Source organism: Gadus morhua, chromosome 10 (genome assembly GCF_902167405.1).
Source record: "Gadus morhua chromosome 10, gadMor3.0, whole genome shotgun sequence".
Taxonomy (NCBI): Eukaryota; Metazoa; Chordata; class Actinopteri; order Gadiformes; family Gadidae; genus Gadus; species Gadus morhua.
The window spans coordinates 16633369-16649785 of record NC_044057.1 but is presented as its reverse complement, the minus strand read 5'-3'; the positions used below and the strand labels follow the sequence as shown (position 1 = coordinate 16649785).

The following is a 16417-nucleotide window of genomic DNA, read 5'->3' as shown; positions in this document are numbered from 1 at the left end:
GCGCAAGCACCTGAACTCTGGTTTCATCCACCCTGGCACACGCACGGTTTCTCTTTTATTGTATTAGATTATTTATGCTGTGATTTATCAATGGGACTCATGCAAATGCCAGCCCCCAGCCCCCCTAAATAGGTTGGGGAGGACCTTTTTTAGCGCAAGCTGGACTCCATCTCTCATCTGGTGGTAATGGGCATGTTCTTTTGGAAGAGCATTCATCAACATTACTCAGTGGAGATGTGATTCAATTAGATCCTTTGTCACTGAGTCTGGTTCCCCCACTGTTGACATGACAGAGAATGGTCTGTTGCGATGCATGGTTGTGGCCTGTTTAGGCATGTACAGCTGAAGGCTGATGTGAAGCTAAATGTGTGTTTTTATGATTCCTTAAAAAAAGAATATAGAAATCTTGAATTCTGACCATCCGACTAGTCATTATTTTAAATTGTTCATAAAGACGGGCAAAATGTAGACCATCTTACAATTCAAATCATCAAGACCAACACTTTGAGTTGGTGCTGGTTACAAAATATGAAGCAGGATGAATTAGTTAATTAGCATGCAGCCCTGCATGCTGCCAGCCCAAAGTCAATTAGAAAGTGGGATCCAACTTGGCTTTTGGATCCTTTTTCTTTCACCTCTAGCCACGGCTGTCTCCTTGTCTTGAACACCTGTTCGTGCATTCAGCTGTACTATTTAGAAATCCCAGCTAAGAGCCTTGAATGAATCTGAGGTACCTGTAATATTGGAAGCAAAGAACAAATGGTGAAACAGTGGAAACTATGATGGAGCCAACTAGATATAATGAGAATTTGCACATACTTAAAATGCTGCTTCTGCTTAAATGAATTCTATATCATACTCTTAAAAGCATCTGCATCTACTGTAGATTGGATCTCCAGACTGTGAAGAATGTTAAAAACACAAACCAATGCTCACAGGTCACATTTATTTAGGTCGTTTAGCTGACACTTTTGTCCAAAGCATCTTAAAACCATTCATTTATTACTTCGACTTGTTTTTTTATCTCTCCAATGACGTTGTGCACCCGCTAAACAATAGAGTGCAAAGTCAGAGACACGCTTAGATGTGTTGCCTGGAATAGAATTCCAGGTGACCGGGTCAATTTGAGTCTTGGACCTTGTTCTTATTCAATCTCAACTGTCGGCACTCAGCACCGCCTGGGCTCTTCAGGGACATCTTGGAGGACCACCAAGGCTTTGAAGTACTGACCGGTCCGTCCTTTTATCCAGATAGCTAATGGTAGTTATGATGAGAGGTCTGTGTAGAAATAAGGCCTAAAAAAAAAATAATTTGGTTCCTGTTGGTTCTCAGTTGAGGTCATGGGTAGGTAGGGAATTTGTTTTATTTTTCCAGCGGCAGCGAATGATAGGTAGGTTCTTTTCATTTAAAAACGAGAAAATGTGCTCTTCCTTGTACAGAATGAAGAGGTGCTGTACAAAAACGTAGTTATAGTTTCCATCAAAAAAAAAAAATCTTTATTTTTTTATTTTTTTAAAGCTCATAAAATAATTTGGGTTGCACATAAATTGACAGGGTCGGTCGGAAATCGGAACCAAACAATTTTTTTTTTTTTGGCCTAACCACGACATGCAACGTGACTCGTCATCCGGATGGGAAACAGTAGGAAACAATGACATTCCTTATGTGTGTTTTCTCCAGCCGGTTTCTTTTCAAATAAAAAATTGCAATTTGAAACTAACATTTTATTGTATTCCAGCCACCTCCTCAGCATCAATGAGGGAGCAGATAGTTAAAAAAAAATCCAGGTTTCTTTGGTTCTAATGCCACAGGCCATTTGTTTAGCTAATTTCCTCAGGCTTTTTCATGTTCTCTTTAGGCTCCTTCTTATAGACCTAAACTGCAAGGACTCAAATAATTTGAATAACTGAATGATCCGAAATCCCCAGTAGAAATAAAAGGTTGCAGCAAGCGGTTGGGTTAATTGTTTTGGATGGGTTTAATAACAAATGTATTAGAACGCTATTTAAATGTTAAAACATGGTCAAAGATACCAAAAAGCTGTGTCTAATAATAACGGGTAAGGCCTTTAATTAACGTCACTATAGCAAGGTGTGATGTTTATGGTGTTCCTTCATCGACGTGCAGCGGTAGTTCCCCTTTGCACAAAAAAAAAAAGAAGACACCATGTCCATCCACTAATTAGCTTTAAAGTAGTCTCCTACTATGGAAGCTGTGTGCTTTCTAATGCAAGGCACAAGTTATCAAAATGACATCATACAGTATATTGTCACAATGCATGCTTTTCCATCGCGCTGCTCCTGATCACACCAGCTCTTGACAGAACACAGCACGCTGACATCGGCCAGCCCCAAAGGGAGACACAACATCAGTTCTGCCTCAATCCGATGAATGGGTTTCGTGTTTCTTTGTAGTGGCGTTTTCCCTCTCAGCAGCGGGGACCAGCCTCTGGAACCATCAAACCCTCTCGACACTAATCCAATAACCCACCTACGCTGCTCTGTCGTCTGGGTGGGCCGTTGCATAATAGTAGGAGAATGGCCAACCCCAGATGCCCCTGGTGACGTGATGGGTTGGGTTGGGGGGTTGGGGGGGGGGGGGGGGGGGGCTGGGTATTTTTAGCCCCGGAGAACACATGTGCGGTAGAGCGGGCTAGGTGGAGACCTAGAGAGAGAGAGAGAGGGAGAGAGAAAGAGGGATGTTGGCACAGTCCTTCCCTACTAATCCTTTGTGAGAGGCCAAGTTATCACTTAAATGACCAGATATGTAATTAAAGGTATGGAGTTGACGGAACGTGAGGGAGATTGTGTCGGATCAGAGGGTTGACGGAAATAAAGGGATTAGAGTGGAGGGGGGGGCAGGGGGACTTGAGGAAAGGGAGGGGGGTGTGGATCGCATACCCGCCAAGGCCTCTGGTTACACTGGCCTCGTACTGTAGTTTGTTGTTGTTGTTGACTTTTCAAAGAGGCACTGCCTCCCCCCCCCCCCCCCCCCCCTCCCTGTTCCACCCCTTTAAATGGAACTTCCTTCAACTCTAAATTTAAACACGGTTTAAACACTCACCCTCAATCCCTCTTTCCCCCACCCCTCCCCGCCCTCACCGCTCACCCCTCTCCACCGGCACCAGTGCAGAGTCTACTTTGGAAGGCAATCTCAAAGGGAACTATGCGTGGTGCAACCGTAGCCTGTGCACACAGTCTTTAGGGTCGTCTGGGCATCTGGCGCGAGCGGGCTACTCTCTACCCGTGTTCCTTATGTTCCTTATCTCATTCCCATCTCGCATGACATTTTACCCGTCCTAGTGGGATTTAGGGTTATTGAAGAAGTGAACTGTTGATGAGTGATATGTGTTTACTTCTATCTATTACAATGTGATGACCTATGGAAACTTTTTAATCTGAGACTGGGATTTCGGCCAGCAAAAGCTTTTCTAAAGCGTGGTGGTGGGGTACCTTACTGCTATGAGCTCGGTCACAACATGAGCCAGACCATCTTGGTTGTGATCAGGTACATTGGAGAACAACGTAGGAAAGGGCTGGGATTGAATGGTCCACACCGATAGTTAATGCACTTAAATGACGTCTTACCAAAGCCTATCTCTCTTTCAATTACCACTGGCAGTAATCAATAATTATCAAAGGTAAGACCGGTTATTTTGTGTGTGCTGGTGTAAATCCATTGCAGATGAGCATTGCACAAGTGTGCAAAGACCTGCTGGTTATATTTAATTGTAGGTATTTTAGGTATTATTTAGACTTTGGTTGTTTGCATACAGCAAGTTACTGTGTTACTACAGCGTATTCTGTGTATGATGTTAACATGCCAATGCCAGCCTAAGGCTTTATCTTTTGTATCAAGTTAATGTCCATACAGTTTGGCCAGTGATGTTACCTTTTAATATTATTGGAGTAGCAGTTGCAACATCCATCAGTGAAGTGCTTTGGTTAATTTGACTTCCCGCCGGTGCTCCAATACTAAGAATAAGAATCCGTCTAGACGCCAATTATGGTTTCTGAGCCAAGAAATGTGGCCATGGAGGTCCAGCCATCTGCAAAGGGTGAAACAAACGCATCAAATCTATATTCAGAAACCCTCTTGGATGCAGATTCACTGTTCACCTCCCAATCTGACGGCATTATCCTCTCCAGCCAACAGGAAGTAGAAATAAACAGTTTTTCTCTCATGACTTCTAGCAGTCGTTGTCACCAAGCTGAAAAGACAATGCAAGGAAGCTCCCCGCGAAAAGACAGCACATTGGTGTTTAGAGATCTTCGCTCAATAAGCAGATGGGAGAAGTTTATTGAAATAAGATCGCCTTCACATCTTAGAGTCCTGAAAGATCAAATCTTAGGGTCCTGAAATATTGCAACACGATTTGTTGATGTTCTTAGGTGCCAACTGCCAGTGCTGCGTATTAGTTCCATGAACTTTCTTCACCTGTAACCTTGCACTGTGGCTAAAGCTTGGACCGAACATCTGTTCATCACATGGCCAGCAGAGGTCAAATGACATGCGATGATGACTATCAGAGAGCTCTGAAGTGTCCATGGTGCATTCATAGGGTACTGCATGTTCTCTCATCTACCTCGAGATGGCCAGCTTACCACAGCCTGCCACACTCCTCTATCCTGCTGATTCCCTCACCCTTGCCTTTTCATGAGATCACTTTGTACAGAATGACAATGAGTCCGCCTTTGACAATAAAGCACTTTGGCTTCTTGTTTGTAATGCAGGTTACAAGAACACGGAGGACTCCACGGAGAAGACGTCGATGGCTGACCATGGAGACAGCCGGCTGATATTCCTCAACCAGCAACAGTATACAAAGTTCTGCAGCAACAGAGTCAGGTGAGAAGCGGTCTGAAATATGATGCTCAGCCAGTTGTACTATATTGATCAAGGAACCAGTGTGACGCATGAAACAGTATTCAGGGATATACTGTATATGGCTATGGAACATCTATACTCTTATAGTTCGTCTCGGGTCAAATACACCATAGTCTGTAAGTCACAAACTGTAAACTACAACTGCGAAAGCTTCCTTTGGATGGTGACAACGCAAAATTCCTGTGCTGCGTTCATTTCTATGCAAGCCACAAACCACATGTCTTTAGACCGTTCTTTGGCCTCTCAAGGTAAAGAGACAGCGGCAGTTCCAAGTCTTATCACTGTGTCATCAGAAGAGGTTCGCAGGAAAAACTGAACTTATACATACCCTGTCCCATATCACATGCCCCACAACGCTAGCTGCTAGCATGTTTGACTGGTAGTTGGAAAGGCGGCACTTTATTTATTTTATCACAGCTAATTTCACCATTGTCCGCTTACCTTTTTATTAGCCAAATACCAATTTCTGATCACCGGACCAATTTCTCTGATCTGCGTGTGATTGATATTGGGACGTTGGGATCGAGCCGGTGTCCAGTTTGAAGAGATATTCACACATTGTCTTTTACAGCCTGATAGAATTGTCAAATGGAGCTGGTGAGTAGGGGTTTCCATCCTGGAAGGTGACAGAAATAGAGTGCATAGCAATGGCCCAAGGACAACCTTAGTCATAAATCATCCAGCAACAGCCTCTGGCCATAACGCACACCGGCGGCTTCCCCTTTCAGGATTATTGTTTAATTATATACACCCTATATATATATATATATATATATATATATATATCATCATACTATATCTTTTGTTCTGTGATGGTGACACATCATGTTTATCTGGTCGTCTTTGGGTGCTGCTATTGTTAAACCTGAATTTGGTAACCAAGACGCATTCTGTCACTGGTGTCAGTGTTTCCCCCACGGTGTGACCCCTCACTTTTAACCCCGGCCCGCCCTCTCGCTCTCTCCTTCTCCCTCCACAAGTCCTCAGAGACTAATAAAAACGGGCCAAATGTAGTTATCAGCGGAGAGGCTGCCACTCAATGGCTCTCCCTCACACACACACCTGCTCCTTTGCGTCCTCCAATGGGGTCCCTCGGCCGAGGCCTCGCTGTCACACGCGGGTCAGGTCCGCACGGAGCGAGAGGAGTGGATGGGACAGCAGTGGGTCGGGGGTTGTCTGCATCTTTTCCGACCGAGACCGTGTGTGTCTGGCGGCGGTGCGTGAGGGGAGCCTGCAGCTGCCTTAGCGCTGGAAGGTCAGGTCCCGACGGACCGTCCTCTGTCGAGGGATGTGGTAGTACGCATTCCTGATGCATGAGCCGCTCTGAAAAGGGAGGGAACACAAACCCTGGAACACACAGATGGCAAAGGAAGAAGGTACAGCAGAAGGGGAGCTTTGGGGAAGAGGGAGAACATGGCAATGGTTGGGTGGGTTGACGCCACGTGTTGTCGACCCTTTGTTGAAGAATTATTCACGTGGTTTCGATGGGAGCTGCAAGACTAGATCGAGAAGTAGTCATTAAGGCCCAATCCCATTTCTACCCCTTAACCCTCCCCCTTGTTTTGAAGGGGTAAGGGGAAGGGGTAAGGGGTAGAAATGGGATTGGGGGATTGGGCCTAAGACTCTGGAATGAGGTCTTTATACAAATGAATTAGATGGTTGAGTTGGCTGTGATGTTGGTGGTTGTCCTCGAACCTTTCCAAAGCTCTGTATTTTGTTTCGAATTTGATCTTCATTTCATTCTTACTTTGTCTTGTCTGTCTTTATTATTTTTTTTAGAAGTGTCCACCCGATAATTAGTGATACATCAATGTAGTGTGTGACTAAGGGAGGGTGAGTAATGTATTCAGTTTTGACAAATCAATCATTTTATCATACATATTTCGGATGTAAAGCTTTCCTGTGACAACTACAAATTGTAGCACAAGACAAGATCTTTAGAAGGCCGGTTTTATGCTGACACACACAGCCATAAACACAACACAATGTGCCCACAAACAGAGGTCCAGGTTATAGCAGTAAGTAATGGTACCACTGACAGATGCATGGGTAGTTTATCAAGGTGTAAACGAATAAAGACCGGTCCAACCAGTCCCTCATCTTGACTTGGGTCTCTGTTGAGTTGTCCATAACTATAATGATGACGAGGGGCTTGCATTTAGATGGGAAAAATACAGACTGAAAATATACTTCATATAAAAATCAATATCCAGACCTGTCCAAGTCCTTTCACTATAAAGAACTGCACTGCGAGTTTTTTGTTTTATTTTCACAGCTATACTCTTTATGCTTCCCTTTGACAATGTTTGACGTGGACACACCCACGAATCCAATGGAACGTACCTGATGGCATTATGTAACTCAGCCAGCACTCGCGTAGCAGTTTATCGGATTAAGGTAACTCTTTATTTAGTGGTTGGCTCAGAGATAGCACCGGAGCGGGAGGTGGCAGCACTCTGGGCCTCATGCTGGCCTGCAGGCATGAGACGGGCAGCAGCAGGGCTGATTCATCATCAACGATTAGGCCCAAGCAGCTCTTCCTACCCCGGGAGGAATAGTTAGGGATTAGGCCGACGACAAATGATTCCCCCTTAGACCACGGTACAAAAACACGCAAAGGACGCCGGACGGACCGATGCATTAATCTCAAAGGTCAATGGTGATTTGTGACAGACACTGAGATGAGATTAGAAAGGGATAGCTAGAGCCTATCCCTCCACAGGTAGCCACAATCCCGTCACACATCCATTCATTTATTTCTGTTTTCGTGTGTCCCTGGAGGACCACCATATGCAGGCATGCTGTCCATGTGGTCCTGCCCATCAGGACTAATCATGTTAGGCTACCACGTCAGTCAAGAAGGATAATCTGAAAGAGATAAAAACTACTTTGCTTGGCTTCAAGCGCGTGTGCTTGACTGTTTGTTCATACACATTTATGAGATAGCAAAGCAGTGCCTGTGGCTTGGTTTAAATCAAGGTGTGTGTATATATATCTCCCCCTAAAGTGCCTGTTCTGACCAGCCCTTTAACACAGCTGTAAATCATGCTGCTGTAAACCTAATCCAAGCTCCAATCAGCGCTCCAGCCTCAGCCCCTCACCCCTACCCTCCATTCCTGGCACCGGCCCTCACGTCTGGGCCTCCCGTCCGCCAGCGTCCCTCTGCCGCTGCCTGGCTATCCCCTAGCTCCCAGGTTTCCTCTGATTATTCTTTATGGTCATTCAGTCTACCGGCCCCTGCCACCACACATCCATCACCAACACCCACACACACAGACTTCACAAACATACACACAAACACACACACAGCCTTCGGCCTGTTGCAAATGTTTTAAATAGTATGTTTTATAAATTAATTGAATGCGTGTGTATTGAATTACATCAGCTTTTTACCACCCATTCTATGAAATGGGAACCAATGTGTGGTTTGACAATGCCAGTATTCCCAATTCACCTCCTACTCTGTTGTATCCGGGCGTGACTTGTGGTCAACCTCAGGAAGTGTTCCTTCAGTTAACATGTCGTCTGTTTCCTTTTTGCCTTCTCTCTCTTCCTCCAACGCCGCCGTCCCCAACCTGATCCCGGGGCCTGCAGCACGGCCAAGTACAACCTCCTCACCTTCCTCCCCCGCTTCCTATACTCCCAGTTCAGGAGGGCGGCCAACTCCTTCTTCCTCTTCATCGCTCTCCTGCAGGTAAGGCGCGACAGTGACGTGCGGCCTCGCGAACAAGGTCGATTTAGCGCCCCGGGATATCTGTTATAGACGATACCCGGGTACGGGATTAGAGTATAGCCTTGGCGTTAACATTGCAAACGACGTTGTTTATTTTTTAATCGCCTTCTGCCTCGTCCTTGACGTGATCTCCACATGTCAAGGCTCTATTGTATTCTCATCATGCATACGTTATGGCAAGCGCGCGCACGCACACACACACACACGCACACACACACACACACACACACACACACACACACACACACACACACACACACACACACACACACACACACACACACACACACACACACACACACCCTGTGCCGTTGTATTATCTTTATGAATAATGCATGGTTATGGGGGCCCTCTCCATGAGAGACTTGATTTGACTACGGGCTCAGGATATATATATTATACCATACATAATGTGGTGAGGAAATGCATTGGTTGCAGTAAGTGAACAATATTTCATTTGCTGTACAGTGCCCAGTGTGTGACAGGGCTGTACTGTACCAACCATGAAGTGCATAAACATACCGGCATGAGTACATGTGTTGCAGGGACCAGCCCAACCTTCCTGGCCACAAGCTGATACACACACACACACTAGCTGTTTCTTAAAGATGATCTGATCCAAGCAAATGAATAACAAATTCGTCGTTGACGAATACATACTCAACAAGTTGTGTGTGTGTGTGTACACATCCACACTTATGACCGCATTGCAGGGGAAACCACAAAAGGGATTTTTAGTCGACATCACCATAAACCTAATCATGGAACTTTTGGGAGTTCTTCTGGGTTTACTCCTCCACCACCACCACCACCACCACCTGTGATCCCAGTTAAGAGCACTTAAGTCCCCCGCGCCCACTCCTCCATCGATCGCAGGGGCGCACACTCAAAACGAGCCCGAACTCATGTGCCAGCCAGGAGAGAGAAGCCTTCAAATGCCCCCCGTGTGTGTCCCTGGCCACGTTGCTAGAAGCCCTTCCACGTGATGCCGGGGTAGGCCGTTGAGTGGGCCTGCCCCCCCCCCCAGCGACCTTGCAGCCCGCCTGCCTTTGAAGAGCGCAGTGTTCGTTACCTGTTGTGTCACCACGGCAACAATGAATAAACATGTATGCTAATTAGGAGAGGCGACTTTTAATTCATTTATTATTCATTTTAGCTCTTCTTTATAGTTTGCTGTCTTGTGAGACCGTGTTTGGCAGTGGCTGGCTCTGCGAATTTTAGCTATCTGATCATTATGGTGCATGTGCACGTCGATTAGTGGGTATTTAAAAAGTGTTTTGGGGTTTACAATTTTGGTTTGGTTTCTATTTCTAAAGGTTGATTTGTAGAAAGAGAATGGTTCCCTGATTCATACATAAATACATATAAATAAGGGCAATTACAATATACCTCAAGGGAATGCCAGAATCCTTTTTTAGATATTATCACAACCTTTTAATTTGATCATGTTGAAAAGGCATTTAATGTGGTGATGCTATATAATTTGTACCGGTTCATGTACTTCTTCATGGCTCGAAGAACAGTATTCTTCACAATAGCATTACGTTGGAAGTATTACTAATTTTTGGCTTGGGGTTTTGATAAGCTTGCTAGTATATGTTCACTATGGGTAGAGGTTGAGCATGGATGCATTCCAGATCTCTGCTGACGGTACGAAGAGTGGAGCTGTCCGGGATAACATACTGTTCTCACGGATGTTCTCACTTGACATCACTCTTAAAGATCATACCCTCCATCTTCCCATTATGTGTGGCTGACATCCTGTGTGCTTACATTGCACCACCCTGCCTTGTGTACACACGTACATAAACAAACCCACATGTACACACACACGCACACACACACCCTTGCTGTGATGGAGTGACAGATGGGCACTCCCTCATCTCCTCCATTGGCCTGCCAGGGTAATGGTGACTAGACCCTGGCCTTCTCTCTGACCTCTCCTTGACAAACTACCCCCTGCTGCACTCAAGGAGAGTCCTCTGATATCACAGGGTGTGTGTGTGTTTGACCCCCTGTCAGCTTACATGCACGCACGCCCCTTTTTCCTTCTCGTATTTCTTGAAGAAAGTCATCGTAGATTTCCTTTACAATTCCAATATTTTAACCAAATATGTCACTCATGTGCTTGAGCACATGAGTGACATAACATAACTCTTCACAACATGTGAAGAGTTGACACAACATGACACAACAACATGACACAACATAACTCTTCAGAATCCATCATCGGCACAACGTGATCCAAGATAAGATTCAATAGTCGCAGACCAAAATAAATAAATGTTAATGTTACATTTTCTTTGTCTATTTAATACTTCTTTCTTTTCTTCTCTTTCTCCAGCAAATTCCAGATGTTTCTCCTACGGGTCGCTGGACCACCCTGGTGCCCTTGCTCTTCATCCTGGTGGTGGCTGCCGTCAAGGAGATCATCGAAGACCTGGTGAGACCTTCACGGGCCCTTTTCACACAGCATCCATAGTCAATGAGCTTGCTCCTTAAGATGGTGGAGGGCTTCCCAAGCTACCCTGCAATCACTTGACCTTGTTTTTATTACCAAACATTAGAGAGGTTTTCAATAGCGTTTGTGGTTTTGGATGTGATGTTCGCCCTCACACTGATTTTAATGCTTAACTACATAAGCGTATTGCAAATGCTGTACATATACCACAGACAAGCAGAGGAACACGCACGCACGCACGCACACACCTTCGCTATACTGCTACTTACTTCATTAAATCAACCTGCAGACTTAACGTTGGTGAACACAGAAACCAAATACCCTAACAACTATGTACCTTCAAGCTCTTTGGCAATTCCTCTTCCCAGTTAACATTCAACCTAAGTGAATAAAGAAGTGCATATCACATAATGTAGCAATGGTTGTTATTCATGTATATTCAAGTATTTCTGATGCAACGCTTTTTGTAGCATGAAAAGCTGTCGGGGAATAGTTTCTTGTACACTTTGGGAAACTTTCCTCTTAACTCCCAAGGCTGTGTGTATCAAGAATGTCCTATTTGCACTTTCATAAGTTTGGTGTGTGTCTTTGTGCGTGTGTGTGCCAAGACAGAGGAGGTCGCATTGTACTGTATTGCAGTGACCCTGCAATGCGATCCTCTGCTCAAGTCCCAGTAGGCAGTGACTCTCTATACCATGAGCCCGTATCTAGTGGCAGAAGTGGCGAGCACAGCACTTTATCCCCCTTGGTCGCAGGGAAAAAAAACATGACAACAGACGGGGTGATGACTCTGTCCTTTCTGCTGAAGGTCACACACATACACATACAAAAACACACACACATGCAAATACACATACAGTACACACACATGCGCACACGCATACACATGCACACACGCATACATACATACACACAGACACACACTATATATACACACACACACACACATATAAACTCATGAGCATACACATATAAACACATAAACATACTTGTATAAACATACACATCTTCCTCATAAATTGACAGGCCAGCATCGACCCGTAGCTCACCCCCTGAGTCTTGCAAAGGATATCGCGCCACAAGCTCTTCTTCTACATTTTACTCGCTGATTATTGACATTCTATTAAAGGGGCGTCACACATTTGCATACTGCTTGCAGTGCCTTTTTAATACCTTGTGCTAGACAGAATTCGTAAAAAATGAAGTATGTAGGTGAACTGTGTTGTTTGCTCATTTTGTAACAAGTCTCTGCAAGCAAGTGTGAAAGGCAGAGGCAAAAAAATAGGAATTACCATCCTTGGCAAATAATGTGTTGAGTCTAGCATTATTATGACATCTATTGTATTTCATATTTTTTTATGCATGTTTAGGACCCTTATTTAATGCCTTTTTTCATATTTTGCTATGCAGCTCTGAAATTAGGAGCCTTGTATTCCATACTGTAGCTATCCAGATGAAGATTTATGATGTTATGCATGCAATTCAATATTCTGCAGTCCAAGTACAGAATTACGATGCTATGGATTACGTTCAATGTAAACGTCCAGGTAAAGCATTATTTTGCGATTGCAGCCCATAAATCTGGATCTGCGCTTTACATTAGGACCACCTCATGTAAAACAGCCACATGGAACGTTGCAGATTCAACCCGGGACGTTGTGTTAAACTCGATTTCTCTAGGGGAGTAATTCCCCCAAATACGGGCACGCTTGCAGATTCACGGTTGTGCGGTAAACGCCGTCACATTCCTTGGTAATTAATTCCCAGTGCAGATGCTGTCGTTGTTTTGTCTTCGTCTGGAGGTTCGAGCGCCACAGAGATTGCTTCCACGCGGGCCGGGCCATGCATGCCTCCTGCTGCCACCCAGCCTCCCCTTGCACTGTAATTACATGCCTCCTTTAAACACCCTCCCCGTTCGTCTGTGACCACGGGGACACCAGGCACAGAGGAGGACATGGGGACGGATGGGCGGGTAGCAGACAGGGCGAGACGAGGCTGCCAACGTGGCAGGAATCCGTGCATCACACATTGGGAAGATTGGACAATTAAGTGGGGGGGAAAAAATGCTACAAAGCAGAGTTTTAGATAGCCACTGTGCTCCGAGGATGGGGGGGGGGGGGGGGGGTTGGGTTGGATTTATCCGTAGGGAAGGGGTGTCATGGCTGAATGACATCATCTGACAGCTCGCGCTCGACTGGAGAGAGATGAGGGATGGGTTTTCGGGGAAAGCGTCTCCAGCTAACTTGTCCTGTTGCACTGCAGCTGGTGGGGGGGGGGGGGGGGGGGGGGCGTGCATGACGCGCCACACTGCCTGTGCTCCGCAGCCACTACAGCAGAACGCGGGCGGTGTTCAGTCCCACCTTAAAGGTGCAGGCGGTTGACTTCAGTGCCGTTCTCCTTCGGTTGGATGCTTTCCAAATCGAGCTTACGCTGGCTGTTTCCACCGAACTGCCTACGCTACACCTGTAATAACGGAGCGGGCATTGGGAGGGGGTGGAGAGGGGGACGAGAAGGTGTGAGGGGGAGCGAGAGATAGAGGAGGAGGAGGAGGAGGAATAGGACCGTGTGTCTGTCTTAGGAAGGGAAAGCGTACAAATGGGTGCGGAGAGAGCATGCAGTATATGAAGAAAGGATCAAGAGGAGGGAGGGAGGGAGGGGGGAAGGGGGAGGGGGGGGGGGGGGGTTGCAGGGTTGAGATGCAGCAGAGAGCCAAGCAGGCATCCTGGCAACCCGAGTCCTATCCCTCAAACGGGGAACAAGAGGGACAAGCCGTGCCGTGTGTGGAGCTCACTGAGCACTTTAAGGCTCACAACACTGATGGCGCGCCCCTTCTGCTCTGCCATGGCCTTCCAGTGAACCTCGCAGACACCTGTTGGCTGCCTTGTGATTCCAGGACGGGAATTTTGCTCTGCTCGCCTTCATAAGCAAACATCCCCGTGATCGTTCCAATGGCCTCTGTCTTTTTCCCGTCCGATAAACCATCGGTCCCATTACTATGCTTTGAAAACTCCTTCATTGTCTGATTGTCAATGGGATGTTAATGGAGGCGACTGCACTCACAAATCATGCTGTTGAACGTTCCAGAGGTTAAACAACATAAACAGTCCATAAACCCATTGTGTAGAGCATCAGACTTTGTCTAGCTGGTTTCCCCACCATATATCTGCTCCAAGATTAAAGTGGGTTTATGTAATCCAGCCAAAGAGTTTGTGCGTTTCCCCGACTACGCCTTGGATTCATGGCGCCAGCTCGGGGCCCCCTCCAGAAGCCTTTCTATAGAGGTGTTTCTCTCCCACACGGAGGGTGGTTACGAGCAAATTAGCTCTTTAGTAATGAATACTGTATCAAGTGGTATGGTAGAAGTGAGAGTTCAGAGTTCACACAGACTCTGCATAGCCCCCCCCCCCCCCCCGTCCCCCGTCCCCCACACACACTTATTGTTTGTTGTACGTCCTGGCACCTGATGTATGCACTTATTGTATGGTGTACGTGCTGGGACTTAAACATTTTATAGCTTTGTGCAGCATCTTATCCTAGCCATCTTTGTTGTATACAGTCGCGTGGCACTCTATTAATATCTTTACTGTACAAACAGTGGCATATAGTGTTGTTTCTACTTCTTCTGACAAATGTACTTATTTTTAGTCGCTTTGAAAAGAAAAAAGCATCTGCTAGATTCCCTAAATGTAAGAAGTGGATCACCAGAATAAAGATTCTGTCTCATAATTTCTTCTTCTTTATCTGCCCCAACAGAAACGCCACAAAGCTGACAATGTTGTGAACAAAAAAGAATGTCAAGGTAAATACAGTTTGGTCGTTGTTTTGTGCTCTTTTCGGTTTTGAAGATTTAGTCAAGGTCCTCCTAATTTGTCTCTAGGGATTAGGGCCTTTTTTCATAATTGTGTTTGATCCCGCAAGACACAAACCAACGTTGCTGCGAAATTGGTTGTTAGTTACACTTAATGCAACATTTTTATGAGGCAGCAGACACCAAAGGCTGATATGTATTAACCTTATCTGTAGCTTAACATACCTACTGTGAGTGGGGACAAACTACTGATTGCAACAAACCTTGTGATACTTTGACCAATGGGGAAACTGACTGTGCTACAAACTAGCAAAAGACTGTGTCGCTTGGCTACACACACTTGTATGTACAAACCCAAAAGGTTGACACATCATACATAACATTCTGCTACTCTTTTTTATAACACTTCGGTTGCAATCACTGTTGGAAGCATATATATATATTTATATTCAGCGTAGCAGTTGGATCGTATGTGATTCTAGTCATCTGAATGGCGCATTGCCCAATCTCTTAAATAATGTGAATGCGTTGTTTCGCCTGCCATAGCCTGCCATTCTCCCTGCTCATAATTTGCCTTTATCTTTTCCTGCCACAGTGTTGAGGAATGGTGCCTGGGAGATCGTGCACTGGGAGAAGGTAATGTATCTGACGACGTACTGGGTGAATTATCCTGTTTATAGACCAGACGAAGCACACGTTTCGTGTGATGAAACTTCCTTACAGTGGCGTACCACACACATTTCCTCATCAACATCCAGTTTCTAATAATTCCAGTGTTAATGATGCGATTGGAGGGTGGTGAGTTGCTGCAGGATAGAGGGCAGTTCCAACTGTGGTGTGGGGAACAGCCGGTTTTCATACCATGGCCAAGGCACTCTGTCTGGAAGCAGGAGGAGTGTTGGAACGCAGCCGGAGTAAAATGTTATATGTAGGAGGATACAGCGCTGAACAATTTAAATGGCTGTCTCCCTTTCTCTATGTCTGCCTTTGTCTATCTATCATCATCTCTCTGTCATTATTTCTCTCTCTCCCAGCTCCGCCTTGCCTTGTCTTTCTGTCATTCTCTCTTGCTCTTTCCTTGTTTCTCATTATCTCTCTTCCTTTCTTTCCATCTCATTTTCTCTCTCTCTCTCTCTCTCTCTCTCTCTCTCTCTCTCTCTCTCTCTCTCTCTCTCTCTCTCTCTCTCTCTCTCACACGATCTCGCTCTCACCGTATCTTACTTCCGCACTCTCACAATCGCTCCTACTATCTCTGTCTGACTCAAAGGGAGAGAGAGGGTAAACCGAAACAGATGTACATAGCCAAAGAGGTCTAGGCAGTGTGCTTTAGGAGAGGGTTGAATTCTAGCCCTTCAGTTTCTCTTTACCATATATTGCCATATCAATCTCTTGGCTTTAGTTCCTCATGGTAGAGGAGTTTCAGTTATTTAATCGTGTGAGGCATTAACAATGCAAAGATGTCAAAGAAGGGGTTAACATGCAATAATGTAACACTGTTTCAGCCCTTACTCAAATGACTCCAATTTTT

General features: G+C 45.5%; 1 protein-coding gene across 5 annotated transcripts in view; it reads left to right on the top strand.

The window, feature by feature from the left end:
- Positions 1 to 16417, top strand: part of atp8a1 (ATPase phospholipid transporting 8A1) — a 103864-nt gene that overhangs the window by 10516 nt on the left and 76931 nt on the right. For all 5 annotated transcript variants that reach the window (XM_030367535.1, XM_030367534.1, XM_030367532.1 and 2 more), the window contains exons 2-6: positions 4734 to 4848; positions 8482 to 8581; positions 10965 to 11063; positions 14835 to 14880; positions 15485 to 15525. In XM_030367535.1, the coding sequence (XP_030223395.1) occupies positions 4734 to 4848; positions 8482 to 8581; positions 10965 to 11063; positions 14835 to 14880; positions 15485 to 15525 (401 nt within the window). The remainder of the gene's footprint in view (positions 1 to 4733; positions 4849 to 8481; positions 8582 to 10964; positions 11064 to 14834; positions 14881 to 15484; positions 15526 to 16417) is intronic.